This window comes from Mirounga leonina, unplaced genomic scaffold, assembly GCF_011800145.1.
Source record: "Mirounga leonina isolate KUSES-001 unplaced genomic scaffold, KU_Mleo_1.0 Mir_174, whole genome shotgun sequence".
NCBI lineage: Eukaryota > Metazoa > Chordata > Mammalia > Carnivora > Phocidae > Mirounga > Mirounga leonina.
Genome location: NW_023270451.1, coordinates 61786405 through 61806538, shown reverse-complemented (window position 1 = coordinate 61806538; position 20134 = coordinate 61786405). Strand labels below are relative to the sequence as shown.

General features: G+C 38.1%; 1 protein-coding gene across 4 annotated transcripts in view; it reads right to left on the bottom strand.

Annotated features, from left to right (window-relative positions):
- Positions 1-437: 437 nt before the first annotated feature.
- The window catches only part of CPED1 (cadherin like and PC-esterase domain containing 1), a 269600-nt gene continuing 249903 nt past the window's right edge, over positions 438-20134 (bottom strand). For all 4 annotated transcript variants that reach the window (XM_035020998.1, XM_035020996.1, XM_035020999.1 and 1 more), the window contains 2 exons: positions 16250-16396; positions 438-2417 (listed from right to left, as the gene is read on the bottom strand). In XM_035020998.1, coding sequence (XP_034876889.1) covers positions 2196-2417; positions 16250-16396 — 369 coding nt within the window. In that variant the 3' untranslated portion in view covers positions 438-2195. The remainder of the gene's footprint in view (positions 2418-16249; positions 16397-20134) is intronic.

Sequence of the window (20134 nt, the reverse complement as noted above, 5' to 3'; positions counted from 1 at the left end):
AAAATAATACACTTTCTTCAACTTTTACATCTAAAAATATGCTTAAATACCTATTCCTATTTTCCCCCACTCAAGTAATGAACTTGCTAAGCACATACAAGTACATACACACATACACCTATTTCCCCAAGGTAAAATAAAATGTTGTTTTTTCAATTAAGGAGTAACTAAAATAATTCCTAGCATTTCAGTGCCTTATCTTTACAAAAAAAATAGCTTTTCACTGCACTATGTTCAAAAGTTTTGGTCACTGTACAGCAGGGAGTCCATCTGATCAAAATTTGGAGGATATCAGGATTGGAAGGAACTGGACAGTTATCCTATTAAACCACACTAAATAGTTGAATCTGTATGAGGACATGCCTGCCAAGTAGTCACTGTGTGGTGGTATACCTCCAGTAAAAAGGAGAATAAAGGATACTCTCTAACACAGGCTATTACCAGTAAGACATTTATTAATAGTATGATTACACTTGTTCCTAAAATCTATTATTATTTCAACAGTGAAGAGGTAAATGCCAGACTAACCTCAGTCAGATGGTTATTATAGTTAGGTTGACAGTAAATTACAAGACATATCCACAGACTATAATCCTGTTATAGAGTACGTAATACATTAAAACACAATGGAGAGGCTGCACGAATTGGCAACATTTTATATCATTAAAAAAAAATCGAGGACCTAAAAATAGTGCTTGCCTATGGTTGCAGATATTAGAAAAATCTTTCATTTTAAAGGGCAATTCTGTACCATTTAAAAAAAATCTATCATCTGTCAAAGGCAGATATGTATTGTTTATATCAAGTGATGGTTGTGCTTAAATATAATTTAAGACAGTTAAATATAAATTCACGTTTACTTCCATATAAAAATATATATAAAAATAGAGTATTTAAAGAGGTGGATATTCATACTAAGGAACTGATTGATCAAAATAGTTTTTTTTTGGTGTGGTAATGAAATTGAGGTATTTGTACATGTTGTAATTTCAAACCTGGATTAAATAACCCTCTCAGGTTTTTTTTTTTCCCCCAAAAGAAAAACAATCCTTTAAAAACCAATTTTAACTGTGGGATAGCTCACAAGAAAACACTTGTAAAATAAAGAAATTCACCATTTTGAAATTAACATATAGAAGAGAAAGTTCTCAATACTAGAATTGGATATGTTGTATATGTATGCCACAGTTTTAATAAAAAAGTAATTTTATGCTTACTCTAAATTTGTATTTGATAAATCAAAATATGGCTACTAGTAACATAATATTTCTGGACATATACAGATGCTGTATGAAAATAAACACCTACGCACTTGCAAATGGCTAATCCTTTGAAACTATTTACATAAAATGTAATCTTGAATTACACAGGGTTCTAACGTAAAATAAAAGCTTTCTTAAGTAATATCATCAGTAAAACATAATAAAATAATACACTTTAAAATTACATATTTAATCAACTTAGACTGCAGTTTCCCATCCAAGTTCACAGACAGGGTAGGAGGGAATGTTTATGAAAAGTACAAAGAGTGCAAAGTTAAATGCATTGGTGTTTTAACTGTAAAATATTACATTCCTATCTCTTGCATAGAATTGTTTTGAATTCCCCGTGGAGCATTCCTGTTCTTTTCCTTTCAATTGTAAAATTTAAGAAGTATAGGAAGAAATATTTTCCTAAGCATTAGATTCACAAAGCCTAAGCCATCATAAACATCACTTTTTCTCCTGGTAAAGGACACAAACACAATCCCTACTTGCAAGTGGAATGTAACTGCTTTTTTCTCCTTTTTAGTATTAATCTACCGAGAGAAAAGATAATGCAATACTCAAGAGCTTTATCCTTTTTGTCCACATAATTCAAGTGTCTATATTTCTCCTTATTATCACAATGCAATACCTAGCCCACAGTGGTTCTAATTTAAGATTATACTTCAAGTAACCTTTTTCTAGCTCTAGCTTTCCCCTTGAAAACAAATGATTTTCAAGTGCACACCTTGGACTTACAAAGCTGTAGGGAAAAAGTGTTATTATTACTTTTTTTAACCACGTGTGCATTGGTGTGTATGTGTGTGCCAGGGTGCATGAGTGTGCGGTCAATCCAAATACACGTGATGTACAGGATTTGGTTCTTAGACTGCTGTCCAGGTGAGTGAGTGGCTTGCCTCCAATTCCAGGTTCAGTCCTCCTGCAGGGAGTCTACACAGTTCTTTTACTCGCACACATCCTGCTGAGAAGGATTTCAGAGCAAACCTGATTAATTGGACCTCTGACATGATACGGTGATTGAAAATTTGTTACCGAGTCTTGTCGTCGTTGTTGTAGTTTGCTTTGATTGCTGAAATATTTCCCCACAATATGATTTCTTGATTGTTTCATTTTAATAAAGGGATATTCTTTGGATAGCTTTGATTTCACTACCTGCAAATAAAGAGCAAAACATAGTCAAAATCAAGGACATTCAAGCCCTGCATAGAGTAGTATAACTAACTCACAAACTTGAACAGCATCTTCATCATGCGGATATTGCCTAAAGGACATAAATATGATCTACATAGCCAAGAGCCAGAGAAACTGCTCTTTCAAAAAAAACAAAAACAAAAAACACCAAAAAACTAAAGTTGAATTAGAATTTCTGCCATTTTACTTACCTCAGGGCAGTTGAATCCAATGCAACTGAGGAATAATTTCAGATGGTTTCTCTACTACACTGGTGTGTGTGTGTGTGTGTACTTAGGCCGGATGCCACCATATAGAAAAGACACTGAGGTACCTTTGCTGGGTCACTGATTCAAACATGGTACTCTAAACCTGCCATGGCACCCTTTTATAGAATGGAAATTAAAACTATTTGCAGAGAAAAGAAAAATACTTCTCTATTGCACAGCCATAAGCTGACACTTAAAATTAGTGGTTTCCTTTTTCTGGGCATTTAGTAAGTTAGTAAGGGATCTGTAGAAGCAGACCATGCCCTATTGAGGTAATAACTTTATATATGTTTGTACATATATTTTATCTTAAACTTTTTTGAATAGGCAGAATTAGAAAGCATTTATAAAGCATAAAAGGATATGTAACACAAATTTCCTCCCCAGCTCTGCCTCCCCACCTCCAGTCACTCAGTTGACTCCCCAGAAGTAACATATATTACTAGTTTGTGATTCCATTCACAGATATTTTATGAATATCAACACATACACATACACACAAATAAACAGGCCGTATTTATAGTCCATTTGTACAGTTTACAAAAAGTTGTCCTGGGGCTATTCTATAATTTTATTTAAATTAAATTAATTAACATACAGTGCATTATTAGTTTCAGAGGTAGTATAATTGTCAGTTTTAATCACTGGGTTAATGTAACTCAGATTGTTAATACCAACAGTCAGAGGGAATCAGGAAGGGATCAAAACAGAGATTGTGGGGAGGGTTAGGAAGTGGGGAGGAGAGAAAATACTGGCAAAGCTGTTTGAGGTGTCTTCACAAATGAATAACAATTCATTAATTCAATTTATTAATTATTAATTTTTAATGCAATTGCAAGACATTATTTTCGGTCAATATGGATACATAAACTATGTATTATTGATGACTAATGAAGGCAACACTAGCTCACATAGATTTTGAAAATTCCTTTAAGTGCTGTATAAGATTTAGAGCCACATTTTTTTATTCCATATTAAGAGAATACAATGAAAATGGCTAAAAAAATACAGAATATTTAAACAAACACAAGCTATTTATTTTGAAGATAAGTATTTTTAGTTATTATGTGCAAGTGAGCATGAACACTTTTAGAAGATTTATTTGAGTAGAAATTCTGTAAAGATCTAAACCAAAATGTCAACAGTAGTGATCTTTGGGTAGAGGAATTATTGGTGATTTAAAACATCTTCTTTGTAACTTCTGACCTTGCCTTTTTTATTTGAACACAACAAACGTGCATTCCTTTATAATCATAAAAATGTTGAAGCTATTCCCATTTTGAAGAAAAAAATGTAACCCCAAAGAAATGAATTGTTTTCCTGTAGCTATGGGATGTTTAGTTTTTTATGATCAGGCCCTCAGATAAAGTGACTCTTAAGAAGACCAGTGAAATCAGTGGGTTGTGGTAAGGAATCCTTGCGGATGGCAAATCAGAGCTCAGTTTGCATTTAACCACTGATTAATATTCCAGGTCCCAAGGTTGTAAGTTGCTGTTATGTGCAGCTCCTTCCACCCCTGTTTGGTTATCCTACAACTTTAAATATGATAGGCTGGGAGGTGCACCAGTGTTTTCCTGAAGGTTCTGTCCATTTTAGAGGAGGTGTGTATTCAACGATAACCAGATTAGTGAAAATTTTTAAGGAAGTTTATTTAAGGAAACACTTAAGCATAAATATTACTTTCAACCCTGAAAAAACATTATTCCAGTATTCTGAAGCCAAAATAAGCTTACTTTTGTTTATATAATTTTATCTTAAGGTCTGGTTTTTGCAATTGCCAGATGATCTGCATGCTAATTAAATGCAAAATAGATAAAAATACATCCCATTGCAAAAGGTTATATAGTTCTTTAAAAATTATTTCAATGTTTTGTGTTGCATCTAATGTTGTATTACAAATGTTGGATAATGCTAGTGTAGATGCTTATAGCAATCTTGAATGGGATTTATAAAAGAGATAATACAAAAATATATATTTCCATTGTATTTGCTGAAGCTTAGAGCTTCTATTCAAGAGTCATGTCAGTATTTTGCCAGATCACATGGAAGGTTGATAATGTATTTCTATTTTTAAACCACTCAGGTGGTCTCTGAGAAAGGAAGATGGGATGATGGGGTCTCCGCCAGCTTCTGAGGGCCAGCCTAATGCCTCTCATAATGCTGGTGCTGGCATATATGTTGCTGAAGACTGGTTCCTACACATCGATCCCAGGGCGTGGCCCAACAACACTTAATTCAGTTAGTTTCCTTTGAAAGCTATTTTTCAGGAAATAATCAGAGATGCTAGCTAAGTGTCCTAATTCCTTGGTGAGGCCAGTTTTACCCTGATACTGACTCCTGAAAGGTGACAAACCTACAGAGAAAGAATTACTTCAATTTTGATTTGTCAAAATAGAGATGTAAAAAGTCTGCCCAAATGCTATTGTCAATGGAATCCGGGAGCCTTTAAAAAAATCCAGCAGTATTATGTGCTGTACCACCAGCACAAATAATTTATTTCAGGAATACAAGCTTTAGCGTTATGAAACATTTTGTTATAGGAAATTACCCAAGAATTATTTATAACTATATGATTGTTTACCTTGAAAACCCAAAGGAAGCTACTGAAAAATAATGAGATATTATAAAGTTAATATTTACAAATTATATAGCATTTCTATATTCTATCAATAATTAATAAGAAATATATTAGAGAAAGGATCCCATTACAATATGAAAACAATTTCATTCAGTTCAGCAATTATGCAGGTGAAGAAAACACAAAATTTAATAAAAGGAAAACATAAACAAATGGAAAGACATACCATGTCAAATCCTCCCGGGTTAATTAAAATGCTATTCTAACTGTAATCACAACAGGATTTGGGGGGACATGACAAAGAAATCCTAAAATACATCTTGAAGAATCAAGGTAAGAAAGTAACCAAGACCATTTGGCAAGGGAAAAAAAAAAAAACAGTGATGGTGCAGGATTTTTCAATACAAGATGTTCACTCAGCGATATTAATTGAGTCTACCATCAGCATACCATAGACCCAATTTGTTGGTTGCATAAGCCAGGTACAAGCAGAATTCAATACTGTGATAGAAAAAATAGGAAAGTTCGTACTACATTAAAGTGCATTTCATAAACTGCTACTCTTCCCTAAAAATGTTTATGGAGCAATAAGGTAGTTCTAAATAAAGCCCAGTGTTATATAAATCTAGTGACCATAAATGTTGATAGCCTAAGAGTTTTAATTACTTGGAAATAAAATCAAGACTGTATGTTTAAAATGGAGCTATGTATCAAACTGCTAATAGAATCTCCAATGGGGAAAGGAGTGAGAATTAATGGGTGCATATGATAAAAAGGCAGGAATTTTCTCTCTCTCTTTTTTTTTTTGAGAGAGAGAGAGTGAGCGAGCGAGCAAGCACACATGTGTGTGAGGGTGGGGAGGGGCAGAGGGCGAGGGAGAGCGAGAATCTTAAGCAGGCTCCACACCCAGCACGGAGCCCAACAAAGGGCTCGATCTCACAACCCTGAGATCATGACCTGAGTAGAAACCAAGAGCCAGACGCTTCCCTGAATGAGCCACACAGGCACCCCAGGAATTTTTTTTTTTTTAAGATTTTATTTTTAAGTAATCTCTACACCCAGTGTGGGGCTTGAACCCACGACTCTGAGATCAAGAGTTGCCCGCTCCACTGACCGAGCCATGCAGGCACCCCTAAAGGCAGGATTTTTTTTGTTTTTATTGTATATACTTATTTTTACATTTTTACAGCTAGCAAGAGTTCATGTAATCCTTTTACAATAGAAAAGCAGCAGAAGAGAAAAAAAAATGATGCCATATCTTATAAAATTAAAATGAGTTACTGATGACTTAATGATTTATTTTTTTCTACATAATATCCAACTTTCAGTCTTCAGAGTTCTCTGCCAGGAAACACATGGAGTAATTCAGACATGGTCCCTACCCTCAAGGGGGCTATATAAAGACACATGTCTAAGATACTTGAAGTAAGAACAAGAATGAAATGACTTCAAAGACATTGTCTGAGACTAACTCCCCAAGGTCAGGCACCATGTTGTTTCCGTGTAATGAATAGTTCCTTCGTACATTACTTAGTGTTAATTTATGGTGGGCATGATCATCTGCTCACAGAGCTATTATTTCTTTGAACTTATTTGTTAAATTCAGTATCCGGCATTGCTGCCAAGCTGCTATCTCCAAGTTTCAAAACATTACTTTATTTTACCTACTCTTACGGGCTCTAAAGTTAAGGAAAAGGACTTAGTTACAATTTTTAGGCTTGGAAATGTTATGCAAATGAAAGATGTTTGATACCTGTAGAATAAAGAGCTAATTGCTTCTTTCCTTTGATCTCTTGTGTGGAAATGTGCCCATTTGGGTCCTTTCCAAAAACCAGAGGACCATTTGGGATTATTAAAATCCAACTAAAGTGTCAAGTGGAATGTGGCTTTGAAAGAGATGTTAGCAAGACAAATGTTAGGTTACCTCCGGGGCATAGTAGTAATAATAATAGTGAACAACAAAAGTGAGCTATTGGAAAACATCAGTGAAAGAGTTAGGCCTTGAACTGAAGACAAGACTCTAGATGTTTCTGCATGGTGATCATCTCAAATAGAGACAAATTCGAACTGTTTAATGCTGTCAAATGCTTCCTTAAATTTGGGTGCATATGACTCAAACGCTGAGAAAGAGACATGTCTATCCAGAAGGATAAGAAACTATTCCATACAATTAAATGATACATACATAATGTGATTTGGCAAATGTTTACATTACTCCACATACAAATGTTCAATGACAAATCTTTTGACACTGTAAAATAATCCAAAGTAACTCTTTGTCTTTAGCTTTGTGTGTGTGTGTTGCTGTTTATTTTCTTTTTATGCGTTTACCTGTCAAATTATACTTAAAATTAGGAAACAAGAGTGAAGGACAATTGGTCTTCATGAAGTGTCATAACCTGGTTAGATCAACATCGTTCTCTAATCACAAGTGTAAGTGTAATAAAAATTCTTTTTCTCATGGCAGTGTTCACATTTAGATTAAGTTACATGTAGGAATAGACTTCCAAGTAAAGATTAGTGTTTCAGAACAATAACATAGTTTTAATATATTAACTATAGAAACTTAAAAAGGAGTAATTTTGGTGCTGGAATCAAGTGCCGTCATGATAACAAAAAATATGTAGATGATCACATTTTTCTGTGAGTCAGTACAACAAGAATTAAAATTCTGTGCTTAGGCATGAAGAAGTAACTTTTACCTTTTCATAGGTTTCTTATATGCTAAGAGACCTCCCAGTTTATGATTGTAGATCTTTCCACATCGCCATGTAATTAAAGACTTGGGCACACAGGCATTACAGAAGGCATACAAATGGCTACAATTCGACTTGACTGTCTTTGTCCTCTGGCTATTGTAGGACTAGCCAAAGGGAGGAAAAACTGTTATAAATTACACAATAAAACTCACATTGCAACTTTTACTTTTAAATGCATATAACTTTAACACTCAAAATTGATTTCACATAAATCTTAATCAGAATGAGTATATTACCATGTCAATTAACTGCTGCATCTAAAATAACTTTGAACTTTCAAAAAGTCAGTACAAAAAGGGAAAGCTTGGTGAATTGGAAAAGTGTCAGGCGTATTAGAACCAAATACCTTTCCTAAAACTGATCTTAACCTGAATAACACCCAAGGAACTTCTGATGTGGTTCCAGATCCACAGAACAAAATAGGAAACAATTTTCAGTGGTGCAAGTGTTCCAAAATCTTTCTAGACTGGATTAAGGGGGATGTTCTGATTATAAACGTGTTTCACAGACATGGATGGGATAGGAAGAGGAATGAGGGTAATGGCTTTCTTTCCAAGGTTGGAAAACCTGACATTGACCAAAATGTGCTAGTGTGGTCTTTTAAGATAAATCTATATGATTGAAGTACTTTTTATTTGGTATAGTCATTCTGCAGACATGACATTCAATCCAAGATCCAGTCACCAAATTTATAACCAGCTGAAAAAGTAGCCCAAGAATTCACAGAAATGGAATAAAAATAAAGCAACAAACAATAGTTAGAAGCCAGTCCTTATAATTCATAGTTCCATTTCAGGAAATTTTGCAATTTTTACAGATAATAATGATTTTTTCATCTATCCCCCACCCCAATATTTAATCATGGCCACATGAAATAAGCTATGTTTTGATTGAAGGGAGTCCAGCTTCTGAATGGGTCAAAGATGCTGAGGATTAGAAAGCAAGACTAAAGTTTTCTTTAGGAACGAGGAATTGTTTTTTGCTTTTGGTGTTTCCAGATTTGCAATGTCTTCGTCTCTTCCCCTACCTCCAAATCTCCAAGCCTTCTTATTCTGACAGCTGAGCTTTTTTTAACTCCTGCCCCTTAGACAGACCTCAGTTTCCAGCTCTGGGAACAAATTCTGCTCTGAAGTGGGGAGATTGATTATAAGGAGCTATAGACCAGTAGTTTACCATTTCCAGTGAAACTGTGGTTCTGGGCGCCTGGGTGGCTCAGTTGGTTGGGCGACTGCCTTCGGCTCGGGTCATGATCCTGGAGTCCTGGGATCGAGTCCCGCATCGGGCTCCCTGCTCCGCAGGGAGCCTGCTTCTCCCTCTGACCTCCCCCCTCTCATGTGCTCTCTGTCTCTCTCATTCTCTCTGTCTCAGATAAATAAATAAAATCTTTAAAAAAAAAAGAAAAAAAAAAAAGAAAAAAAAAAAAAAGAAACTGTGGTTCTATCTTGTACTCCTCTGCAGTTCTCCAGAGACTCAGTCACGTTTTTAAACTCTGTTTTCAAAGTGGCTGGATATTCATGTCACTGAATTCTTGATATTATTTGAATGACCTTCATTAGTCCAGTGGCTTACAAGCTAAGTTCCCACCCTGATCTATTTCCATGTACATTTTGGGTCTTGGAATCAATCTATTTTGACCTTCATTCACAGGTATTTGGTTCCATCTATTTCTCTGGAACTTAGTTTTATTTAAGCATATGACACTAAAATGTCACTTAGAAACAATTTGTGTGGACTGACATTCCATCTGCTGGCTTCACTGTAGGAATTCGATCAGCGCTACTGGGGCCTTTGAAAGGAGAACCTCCATTGGGCCACTCAGTTCTTCTCAGAAGAGCCTTCTAGCCACTTGTCTGAGGTGGTGCAGGCCCGTCTGCTGGTCTGCTGGTATTCCAGAGGGTCTGGGGAGAAGTTTAGGGGCTCCGCCCTTCAGGTGTCAACTTTCCCTTTCATTTTTCTGAAGTCAGCCTCTAGATTAATTTCTTCTTTTCTGTACCTGTTTTTCTGAGTCCATCTCTGATGTTCAATTTTTAAAGACATCATATATATGGATGTAGGCTGCATGTGGTGGGGTGAGGGGTCCACCAGTTTTGCATACAGACTTTCTGACCTGTGTCTCAGCCTGCCTTCTTCTGCACCTACCTCCTTCAGGCCTGGGCCGTTGGGACGATCTGTGGGCAAGTGTGCTTCACCTCTAATTGGTAATTCTCCTCTCTCTCATTTTACATTGTAACTTCCTTTGTAGGCTAAGTTAAACTTCTTAGAATGAATTCGGAGTTCTTGTCTGTTATGAGTTATTTCTTATTCTGTCTTTTTTTTTTTTTTTAGTGGGGAGCGGTGGTGAATAGCTTCATGTCTTTAAAGTCTTTTGGTGGAGTTTCAAGTGGAAGAGAAGATAAATGCTTGTGGTCATTCTGCCACATTTAATCTGTACTCCCTGCATGATTTTTGACCTTATCCTCTATGCTAGTTTTTCCAAAGTGTGTTTAGTGAGGTGTTAATAGTTGTTATTAAAAAAAGGAAAGTGGTTCTGTGGTCAAAAATGTTTGGGGAAAACTGGGTCAAACGAAGCTAAATAGTTTCTTTGCTGTAAGGGCTTTTTGGATCATTGAAAATACTAATATTATTTGAGAATCTTTACAGTAGAGGAGTATACAGAATTTCCCAAACCACAGATCCTGTTTTCACCAGGCGAGAACACCAAAACATGAAGTAGGGAATGTTAATCAAGACAGTTCAGAGTCCATCCTAGCTTGACCCTTAAGCCTTGGTAGTAACCCCCCCGAAATGAGGGTTTATTGCAAAAAACATGAGATACTTATGGATTGACATCTCTTCCTGAGGCATACTGACGTCCTAGGTGCTGGAACTGCAGAGGCTGGTGTGTGCAGCTGCCTCTTGGGGTCCTCATACTAGTTAGCATGGAGTGACTGACACTCTGTTCATCTTTCATTCAATTATCCTTCTTAAGAGAGAGACCCTGATATGGTTGGTGTTACCACTATTCAACAAAAGATGCTCCCTTTGGAACAGGATCTTGTACAAACCATCTCAGAAAAGGCTGGGCTTCCTTGGGGCTCATGAATTCATTCTCAGCAGGCACTGATTTGTAATCTAATCATCTGGCAGAAAAAGTTAGAATTCTTGCAGACAGTGGACTGAGCATTAATTATTTTTTGCACAGAAAAAACTGTCTAGGATCACTTCCCCCCCAAAGTGGTTTAAGAGTGGTAGGCAGTGAAAGTTCCTGTGACTCCTCTTTAGTGATAAGGCCATTGAGACATTTTAAATGACAACATTGGATTGGAACCATAGAAACATCCTGGTGGGAACATGAATTCGAGTAATTGAAAGTGAAGCTTCCAAGATGAAAATATTGCAGAAGTCTAGGGCAAGTAAATGCTAGAGAAGAAGAAACCTGTAGGCAACCTCATTCATTTACCTGCACCCTACCAACTATTTACAATGTCCTTGACCTGATCCTCCTCCACATGATCAAGGACCTTCCTCTTATGCCCTCCTGTTTTCCTTATGTATCCCTTAGTATTGATTATTCCCTTTCTGCCGATAAACACGAAAAGTAGTTCCTCCTATAAACTGCTCCTAGACCACTTTCTTTTCTAAATCCAGTATCTTTCTGTTATTCTTATTTTCACTTGTTGAAAGGCTTTACCAACCTCCTTTTCTCATTTCTTATACCTCTTCAATCTATTGTAGTTTAATTCATGCCCCCAATATTTTTACTGAAATTTATATGATCACCACACTCTACTAGAGTTTTCCTCTATCATTTTACTCTCTAAATTCAAATGCTCCTATTTCTGCAAACTTTGCTTAAATATTGATGTCTCCAAGAGTTCCTTCCTCATTTCCTCTTACTCTACTCACTTTCTCTGGATGATCTACTTTCATTGTTGCAACTGTTGCCTGTTTTCTGATGACTTTGAACCTTTTATCTCCAGCCGCACCCTGCCCACCCCGAGCTTCAGACTTGTATAGCCAACTGCCTGTGAGATATATCTCCACCTGGATGTCCTACAGGCATCTCAAACCCAACATGTTCAAAACGGAATCATCTTTTCCCTGAGCCGGTATCTTCTCAGCCATTCTCTGACTCAATTGCTGGTTCAGCTCTAATCCATCACCCAAGTTAGGAGTCGTCTTTGATTCTTTCGACACCCCCATGCTTCAGATAAGATCTACAGATTTTACTTTTAAAATAGGGCTTGTATTTGTCTCCTTCTCCCTTATACTTGCAGTCTCTGTCCTGGTTTGGGCAAGCTTTTATCATCTCTCACCTGACTTCTGAAAATGTCTCCTGACTTCTCTCCCAGACTCAGTCCTTTTCCCATCTTCCCCCCTCAATGTTATCAGACTTACCTATCGGAAACAAAGATGTGAGCATCTCACTTCTCTATAAAATCTTTCGTTGGCTCTCCACGACCTATAGGATGAAGTCTAAGCTCTTACCATGATCTGGCCCTAGCCCACTTTCCCAGGCCCTGATTTTAATTGATGTTCTACAATATACAGAATTGCATGCTGGGGATATGTTGAGTTTGAAGTACTCAAGGGAACCCTAAAAAATGTTCTCCTAGCTCCTTTTACAGTAGTTAGTACAGTGCTCATATAGACACTCAAATATTTGTTGAATTAAATTGCCATTACTAATTTATTAAAAATAGCCATGCTGATAAATTCTGGGATCTGCTATCTAAGCTATCTATATTTGGATCAGTTCCTTTTTCTCTGAAAGTCATTACCTCAGTGTTTTAGATAGGTGAATTTAAAGGCTTTTTTCTTCATTGTGTTTATGACAAACTTTTAAAGTTTGAAGGAGAAAGGGAAAAACTTCAAGCCCATCACATAGAAGAAAAACTTTTCTAGGTCAGCTAAGCTTTTGTTTACATAATTAAAATTAAATAATAAAGAGTATAAGATGAAGATCTAACAATAATGGGAAATCATCTCTGACAAGGAATTGAAAATCCTTTCTTCTTTCCGTGGTGCCAGAATCAAAGGTAACTTGGTGTTATTAGAGCTGGGTAGTAATGCCAGAGGGATTTTTTTTTTCCTTTGGCCTGAGTCAAAAGCTGTACACCTGCCAGAAAACTGAGATCTCATGTAAGGTTTATACAGCTGATTAGACTAATTAATAATCACGAAACAGCTGTGGATTTGCCCCTCCTGCAGCCAGGTCTGGGCCGATAATATTTTTGTATCCTTCCCAGGTTTTGGCTTGCTCATAGTAGATGTTTGCCACATAAGTAAAGGCACTATCCAAAACCACTCCTGGGCAAAAGCTACCTGGATCCTGTTTGTTGTCCTGCATAAACATTGGGAAAACAAAATTCCATTTCTGCCCATGAAGAGAAACACCTGCTTTTCTAATCAGCAGGAACATTGTAGTCAAAACTGATGTACACCAGTTGGGAAATTGTTTATAGATTCATGGTGACAACATATTCTCTTTCTCGGTGACTTGACAGATGAAAGAGGTGCCCCCAAGACCTCTCATCTTACCTATGGCGACAAGAGCCCATTGAAGCAGGTTTGTTATGTCTATGATAGAATTCCCACCACAAATCAAAGAGGACACATCAAGATCTTACTGTAATGATTATAACAATCCTTCTCAGGTATGTGTGAATCTATTGTGGGAATGGTTTGATTGAACACCAGAAGATACAAGGCTCCCAACCTCAAATTCTTACGGTTCTCGCACAGCTGATTTCAATTCTTGCTATTACTGTATGACAAATCGCTTTGCCAGCTCATAAGATGAGCATTGAGGCAAAAAATGGTTATTATTAACAAATTTCTGCCCTTTAATATGTTTTGCATGAGACCAATAATCTACTTTTCCCTGGCTTGCTACATTAATCATCAAATCATCTTTTGCAAGGGCCTTTAGATTTTCTTGATTTTTTATAGTAAGCTCACAGTGATTTAAGATGTTGGGTGATAGTTTGGAAAGATTATAAAACATCAGGGTCAGCACTAGAAACTTCCTGAGGTACAAATAGTACATATTGTTCAAGACTTAAGTAACAATATGCCTAAGTGATGAACGGGTTAGAATCTTTGTGATGAAGAGAGCAGTTGAGAAAGATGATCTTATCATTCTGTGGTGTAACTGGAAAGGCAAATGCTCCCAGAAGTATTTTAGCTCAAACAAGAAAACTTCAACATGGATAACACTGCTCCAGAACCAACTGAGATAATTTGGACGATACCTAGGTAGCTTGCCAAGTCAACATACGTTAGAAATAGGGCTTAAAAAGCAATTTATACACGATCATTGCACATAATTAAAAAGTCAAATAAGTGACATCTTAAATCATTGTTATGCAAATTAAAGATAATTTTTTTAGTAATATTTAGAAGTCAATATTCTAGTTCTGGTGGTTCAAAGAGTCTTTGTTGTTCTCAAATTCCATGACCATTAGTGTCACTGGTTAATGCTGCGGCAGGAGATACATGTAATGCAATTGTGTGGGAAGGGTATCTTCTGTTTTTAATTGCAGCCATGCTGGAAATCCTTTGGTAGACTTCTCCTTTTTAGGCTTCCAGAGGGACTAAAGATGAAAAAGAAAAACAGATCCCCTCCCCAAAAATACTAATTGAAGACACATTATATAAAAATAAGTAAATAAACAAACCTTTTCTAAAAGAGGCAAAAACCCGATCTGTATGTTGTCTTTCAAAGTCCCCATTTTATGTGGGTTTTGGCAACCTCCGACCAGTTTTCTCAGCCAACTCTGATACTGGGCTGGCTCAGCGGCAAGATTATTTCTTCCTCCTCCAGACTACCTGCTCTTGTGTTCCTAAATCTTGACTTTTTGCAAATCGGATAGGAACTTAAAGGGTGTTCTATTTTTTTGTGGAAGAAAGAAATAGACACACAGTCTCCTACAGTGTAGAAGCTCTCTGCAACAGCATGGCCAAGCTTCAAGTTAGTAGATCAAAACTGAAAATGCCCTGCTCTCCCCGGTGGGTGCAGGCTCTCACTTCCCTGAGATGCAGATGCATTTGTCATACACAATTACATATAAAAAATATAACATAGAGTATTTAGAAGAACCAATACAGTGTCAATAACTTTTGGGTAGCCATAAAAACCTGGGGACCAAAATGGATTCTGACTGTCATTTTAGGGCTGAAAAGCAGGCTCCAAGAATCCTTTAGTTGTCATTTCCCTAGTCAACCCAATGACCGCCTTCTGGTTTACAAGGGGGAGGGGTGCATTTGAGAAAGAAGGAGTGAACCCATATCTGACAGAATGATCAAATGAGACATTTTCCATTGCAGTTTCAGCAGAATTTTCTGAGATCTAGAGCAAACAACAGGAGCCAAGTAACCTCATATATCAAAGCAATGTCTGAACAACGTATGCAAAACTTGAAAAAGGGTGGACAAAATCCAGCTTGCAAACCTTTGTCTCGTTAAAAGAGTAGGAGAATGCAGATGAAGGGAGAGAGAATTTCAATCTGAGAAGTTGTCCAAAGGCTTGGTGGTCTTCCTCCCTCATAGAGAGTGGCTTCTTCACCCTTGCTTCAAGCCAAGTGGAGGGGCCTTCAAGAGACCAACTTCGAGAGGGGGACATGTGTCCTTTGGGGTTTGTGGAGCATTAGAATTGGTATGAGACACTGTGGCTATAGATCAGCTTTAAGGTGGCTGGGAGAAGGATAAAATTATTTTCTGCTATCACCTTATCAGCTTAGCCTATTATATTACTGACTACAGATAAAATCATTTTAACCACGGGGCGTTGGGGGCTACTCAAAACACAGGTCCACCTGTTTAATGCATTGGATAAACCATGGAGGAAGGTCATTCATGAGTTTAGCACATTAAATTGTCTTGATTTTCAAGCTCCACCAAAGACTTGCTACCTTCTTTGGCCACAATTTCCGGTGGGAGGGTTCAGAGTCTATTAGATAAGGCAAGTGTTCTCCAGGTTTCCATCCTTTTGGCCAGTGATCCTAGTTTTTAAGTGTCTACATAAAAACTAATTCTTCTTTAACTTCTTATTTTTTAGAGCCTCCAGTTGTGATTGCTGCATGTTTTGGCTGAGTGACGTTGAATACCTCATTTAATCTCCTCCTGACATAGTTTTTTAAAAAAATTAACACTGACAATGAAATTAAAGATATAATGAGAAATTAAAAAAATCAAAAGCTACAATAAATAAAGAGCCAGCATAAATACCTCATGAAAATGGCATCCACATGTGCCCTGCAAAAACTCCTTGTATCGCCCCATTGTTATAGTAAATGTGTCAACCACTTCATAGCCATAGGTTTTTGCAGCATCCAGAATAATCACATTTTCTTTCCATAAGTTCTGAACTTCACTCTGTATTGCAACAGAGAAGAATGGAAATATTTTTTTATTTAAATTCAATTAGAATGAGACTTTTTATTAAGAGGATTGTTTTATGATTTAATAACTCAGATAGAAATCATGTGAATATCATCATTTTTACAGATTGGTCCCACTGCAAGAAAAATAATTTCACATGCATTTCTTAAACAAAGATGTGTTATCAGTTTTTTACTCAAAATATAAATACAAACATTTACGTATGTATAAAATGGCAACACATAAATATCTAGAATGACACACAGTTTGGAACTCTTCCTTCTATGAAAAGTAATTAGGTTTATTTCCCACAAAGGTTCATTGAAATATTTAAAATTCTCACTTTAAAAGTCAAAATTTGAACACCACAAAGGCTATCTCCATCTATTTAGATTCTTAATCATTTAGTCATTTGAATATTAATCAGTATCTGTTCTGTGCTTAGCTCTGTGCTAAGGGACAATACAAGGATAAATAAATCATGTCCCCTGCTCCTAAGACATTGCATTCCAATAGGAGGGACAGATTTGTAAACATTTACTAAGACCTTTATTGGATGTAAATATCCTAGACTCTGGGCTAGTAGGGAAGAGGGAATAGCTGAGTGGGGCAGGGGGACAGCTAGACAGTGAGGCTTCAGGAAGGGGTTCCAGAGCAGAGTGAGGTTTGCCTGTTGGATGGCGATGGGGCAACAGAGAAGGGGAATGTGCTTCAGGGAACAGCAGAAGTGACTGAAAGCTCCAGCTGCTGCTTCTCAGGATCATATTCTTCCCTCCCTCCCCAGTCATGTCCAAAGCAATGATGGTGCTTGGCAGAAAGTCTAATTCAGGCCCACTGTTGAGAGGAGGGACCCCTCTGCTAACTATTCCAGCTCTGGGATTTCTCATCAGCTTGACTAGTACTTGCTCAGACTTTCCCAGACTGACCTGTAGTTTCTGAGGTCTGAGACTCTTCCTACCTCATCCATCCTTCTTCCACTCCTTTCACATCAGACAATTATAGCCAACCACAGTGCCCAATAGTGCCCAATATATAGTAGACACTCCAAAAATATTTGGTGCAAGATTGAGTGATATGCATTAGGTGCTGGGGCCCGAAACTCTTCCTGCCTCCTCAGCACCCTTCCCTTTATTCTTTCCAGACATTCTCCCTAATAAATTCCCTTCCTCTGCTAATTCTGTCTACTGTCGGTTTCTTGGAGAACCCAAACTGACAGAGGAAGGGACTGCTCTTGCCTTTTCTAAAGGATAAAAATGCTTCTCATTTTTCAGTTGAAAAAGTAAATCATGGGGACGCTTGGGTGGCTCAGTTGGTTAAGCGTCTGCCTTCGGCTCAGGTCATGATCCCAGGGTCCTGGGATTGAGTCCCACATCAGGCTCCTTGCTCAATGGGGAGCCTGCTTCTCCCTCTCCCTCTAGTCTCCCTGCTTGTGTTCTCTCTCTCTGTGTCAAATAAATGAATAAAATCTTTAAAAAAAGAAAAAGAAAAAGAAAAATCACTTGCTTTTGTTGATCCAACTGCAAGGTAAAAGAAGCAGTACAAATATGTCTAATTTTCTGTCTTCTCCACTGTGTTAGCATATCTATCTTTAGGTGACATCTAAAGAAGAGTGTTCCCCCCAAAATAAAAGTAGTGAATAGAAAAATTCCTAAAGAAGAAATCTAGAGGAAAGGGACGTATGTGAATTTGGTTTATGTCATCATGTGAACAATGATGTTCAATATTGTTTGTAGACTTCTTGTCCAGTTACAAGTATTTTCTCAACTTTAATATGTCTAGCTATGAAAGGTATATGGAACTTTACAGTAAGCAGTTTCTAAAGAGAGTTTTCTAGAAAAGGTGGGTTCTCTGGAAAGCAGATTCCTGAGATGGGAATTTGCCTGCAGGAGGCTGACGGGAGAGTGTTTGGGGATCAACACCGGTAAGGAAGTGATGTAGTTCTGGAGTCAGACGCGCTACCATTGCGCCACGAGGTCGGCCGGAAGTGATGTAGTTCTAAGAGAGGCTTTTGTGGATCCCCCAGGGGTTCTAGAGCTGGCCTGGTCCCTCCAAGATGGCTCAAATTAGGGAAAGTGGGCTGAATCTTGGTACTCCTACACTGGCAAGTTGGGCCTGGGCAGCAAAAGGCAATTCCTGGCAAGAGTCAGGTGGGAGTCCTTACAGGGCCATACTCCCAGTGGCCCAGGTGAATGAATGTCTCAGTCTTGAAGGGGGGATCTGGGAGGAGCCAAATCATGTGAAGTATCACTCACTCATTCTCGCGTGAGATATTTTTTGAGATTCTACTACGTGCTGAGAATTGTGTTTTGCATTGGGGGTACCAGAGTGAGCAATGTAGCCCTCCCTCCTGTCCTTGCTCTCGCAGAAATTAGTCTAGCCGGGGAGACAGACAACCAAGGATTGTATCTGTTGAGAGACATAAACAAAGACACACGGCCCTATTATAGGAGCTCCTGGCAGGAGTAGCCAATGGAGTTTAGTGTGTCAATTAAGTCTGCCCAGTGGTAAACTAACACTGGAAGGGTAATTAGAAGTTGTTCAGGTGAAGAGGTGGTGGGAGAGTGGGCTCCACGAAGAGGGAATAGTGGTTTCATAGATCTGCATGTGCCTGAGAGCCTGGCGTGCTTGAGAAACTGAAAGTTGCCCAGTAGGACTGAGCTCAGTAGTGGTGCATGCGTGCATGTGTGCATGTGTGCATATGCATGGGTAGCAAGTCCACAGAGAACAGTAGAGGCAAGCTCTTGAATGGCCGCGCAAGAGTGTGACCGAGTCCAGCCTTAGTTCCTGCCTCCACTTGCTATTATGCCTTTCTCTTTCGTTCTATTCTTTCCCCTCCACTTCTCCCCTCCTTTTGTCTTCTTTCCATATGAGACGACTGATGAGGATCATTAAAGCTATGGTGGGAGGCATACTATTCAACACAGGATCTGGTGCATAAAAGTGCTGTAGAAATGTTTGCTATCTGCTGACATGAATTGATTTTGAGTTTGGAACCTAAATATAAGTAGGGGTCGTAAGTACTCCAGTTCCTGCAAGGGGTAAAGTGGGGGCTCAAAGCAGAGTCCTCCAGAAGGAACTGTAACCTTGACTGTAGACTTCGAAATAACAGTCAAGGAGAGTCAACTCAAAACCATTATCAAAAGAACTCTCGTCTAATCCCCAATAGCCTCCAACACTTCAGCTACCCCAGATGCTAAATACCTCAACTCATCTTAAGTGACTTTCCCCTCCCCACACTCCCTCTAAGAGGCTGAATTTGGAGACTTGACTTGGGCCACATTCTACCAGTTCTCCTGATTTTGCATCTGAGATCTGGCACCGAGGCGGGCAAAGTTTTGAGAAGGCAGAGGGGATCGTGTCATCTGTTCCAGGGAAAGCTAGGAGGGCTCAACATAACACACACACACACACACACACACACACACACACACACAGAAATCTCACTCAATTTATACAGTAAATGGACAGCTTCCAGTCTCTCCCGGGGCTCCCTGGAGCAAGCACATACAGTCCCGGTCGCCCGTGAACTCTCCTTACTCGAACGAGAGCAGCTGGTTCTCTTACCCACAGATGCTGCCTTTCTTTTCTTTTCTGAGACTTCTATTCAGTGCTGAGACCATTTTACTCTTTTCTGTAAGAACTGGTCAGAGGCCTCTAACTCCTCCCATTTCTGAATATCCAAGCAAAGGAAAAACTAATGATGCTACTTCAAAGACTTTTTTTTTTTTTAAA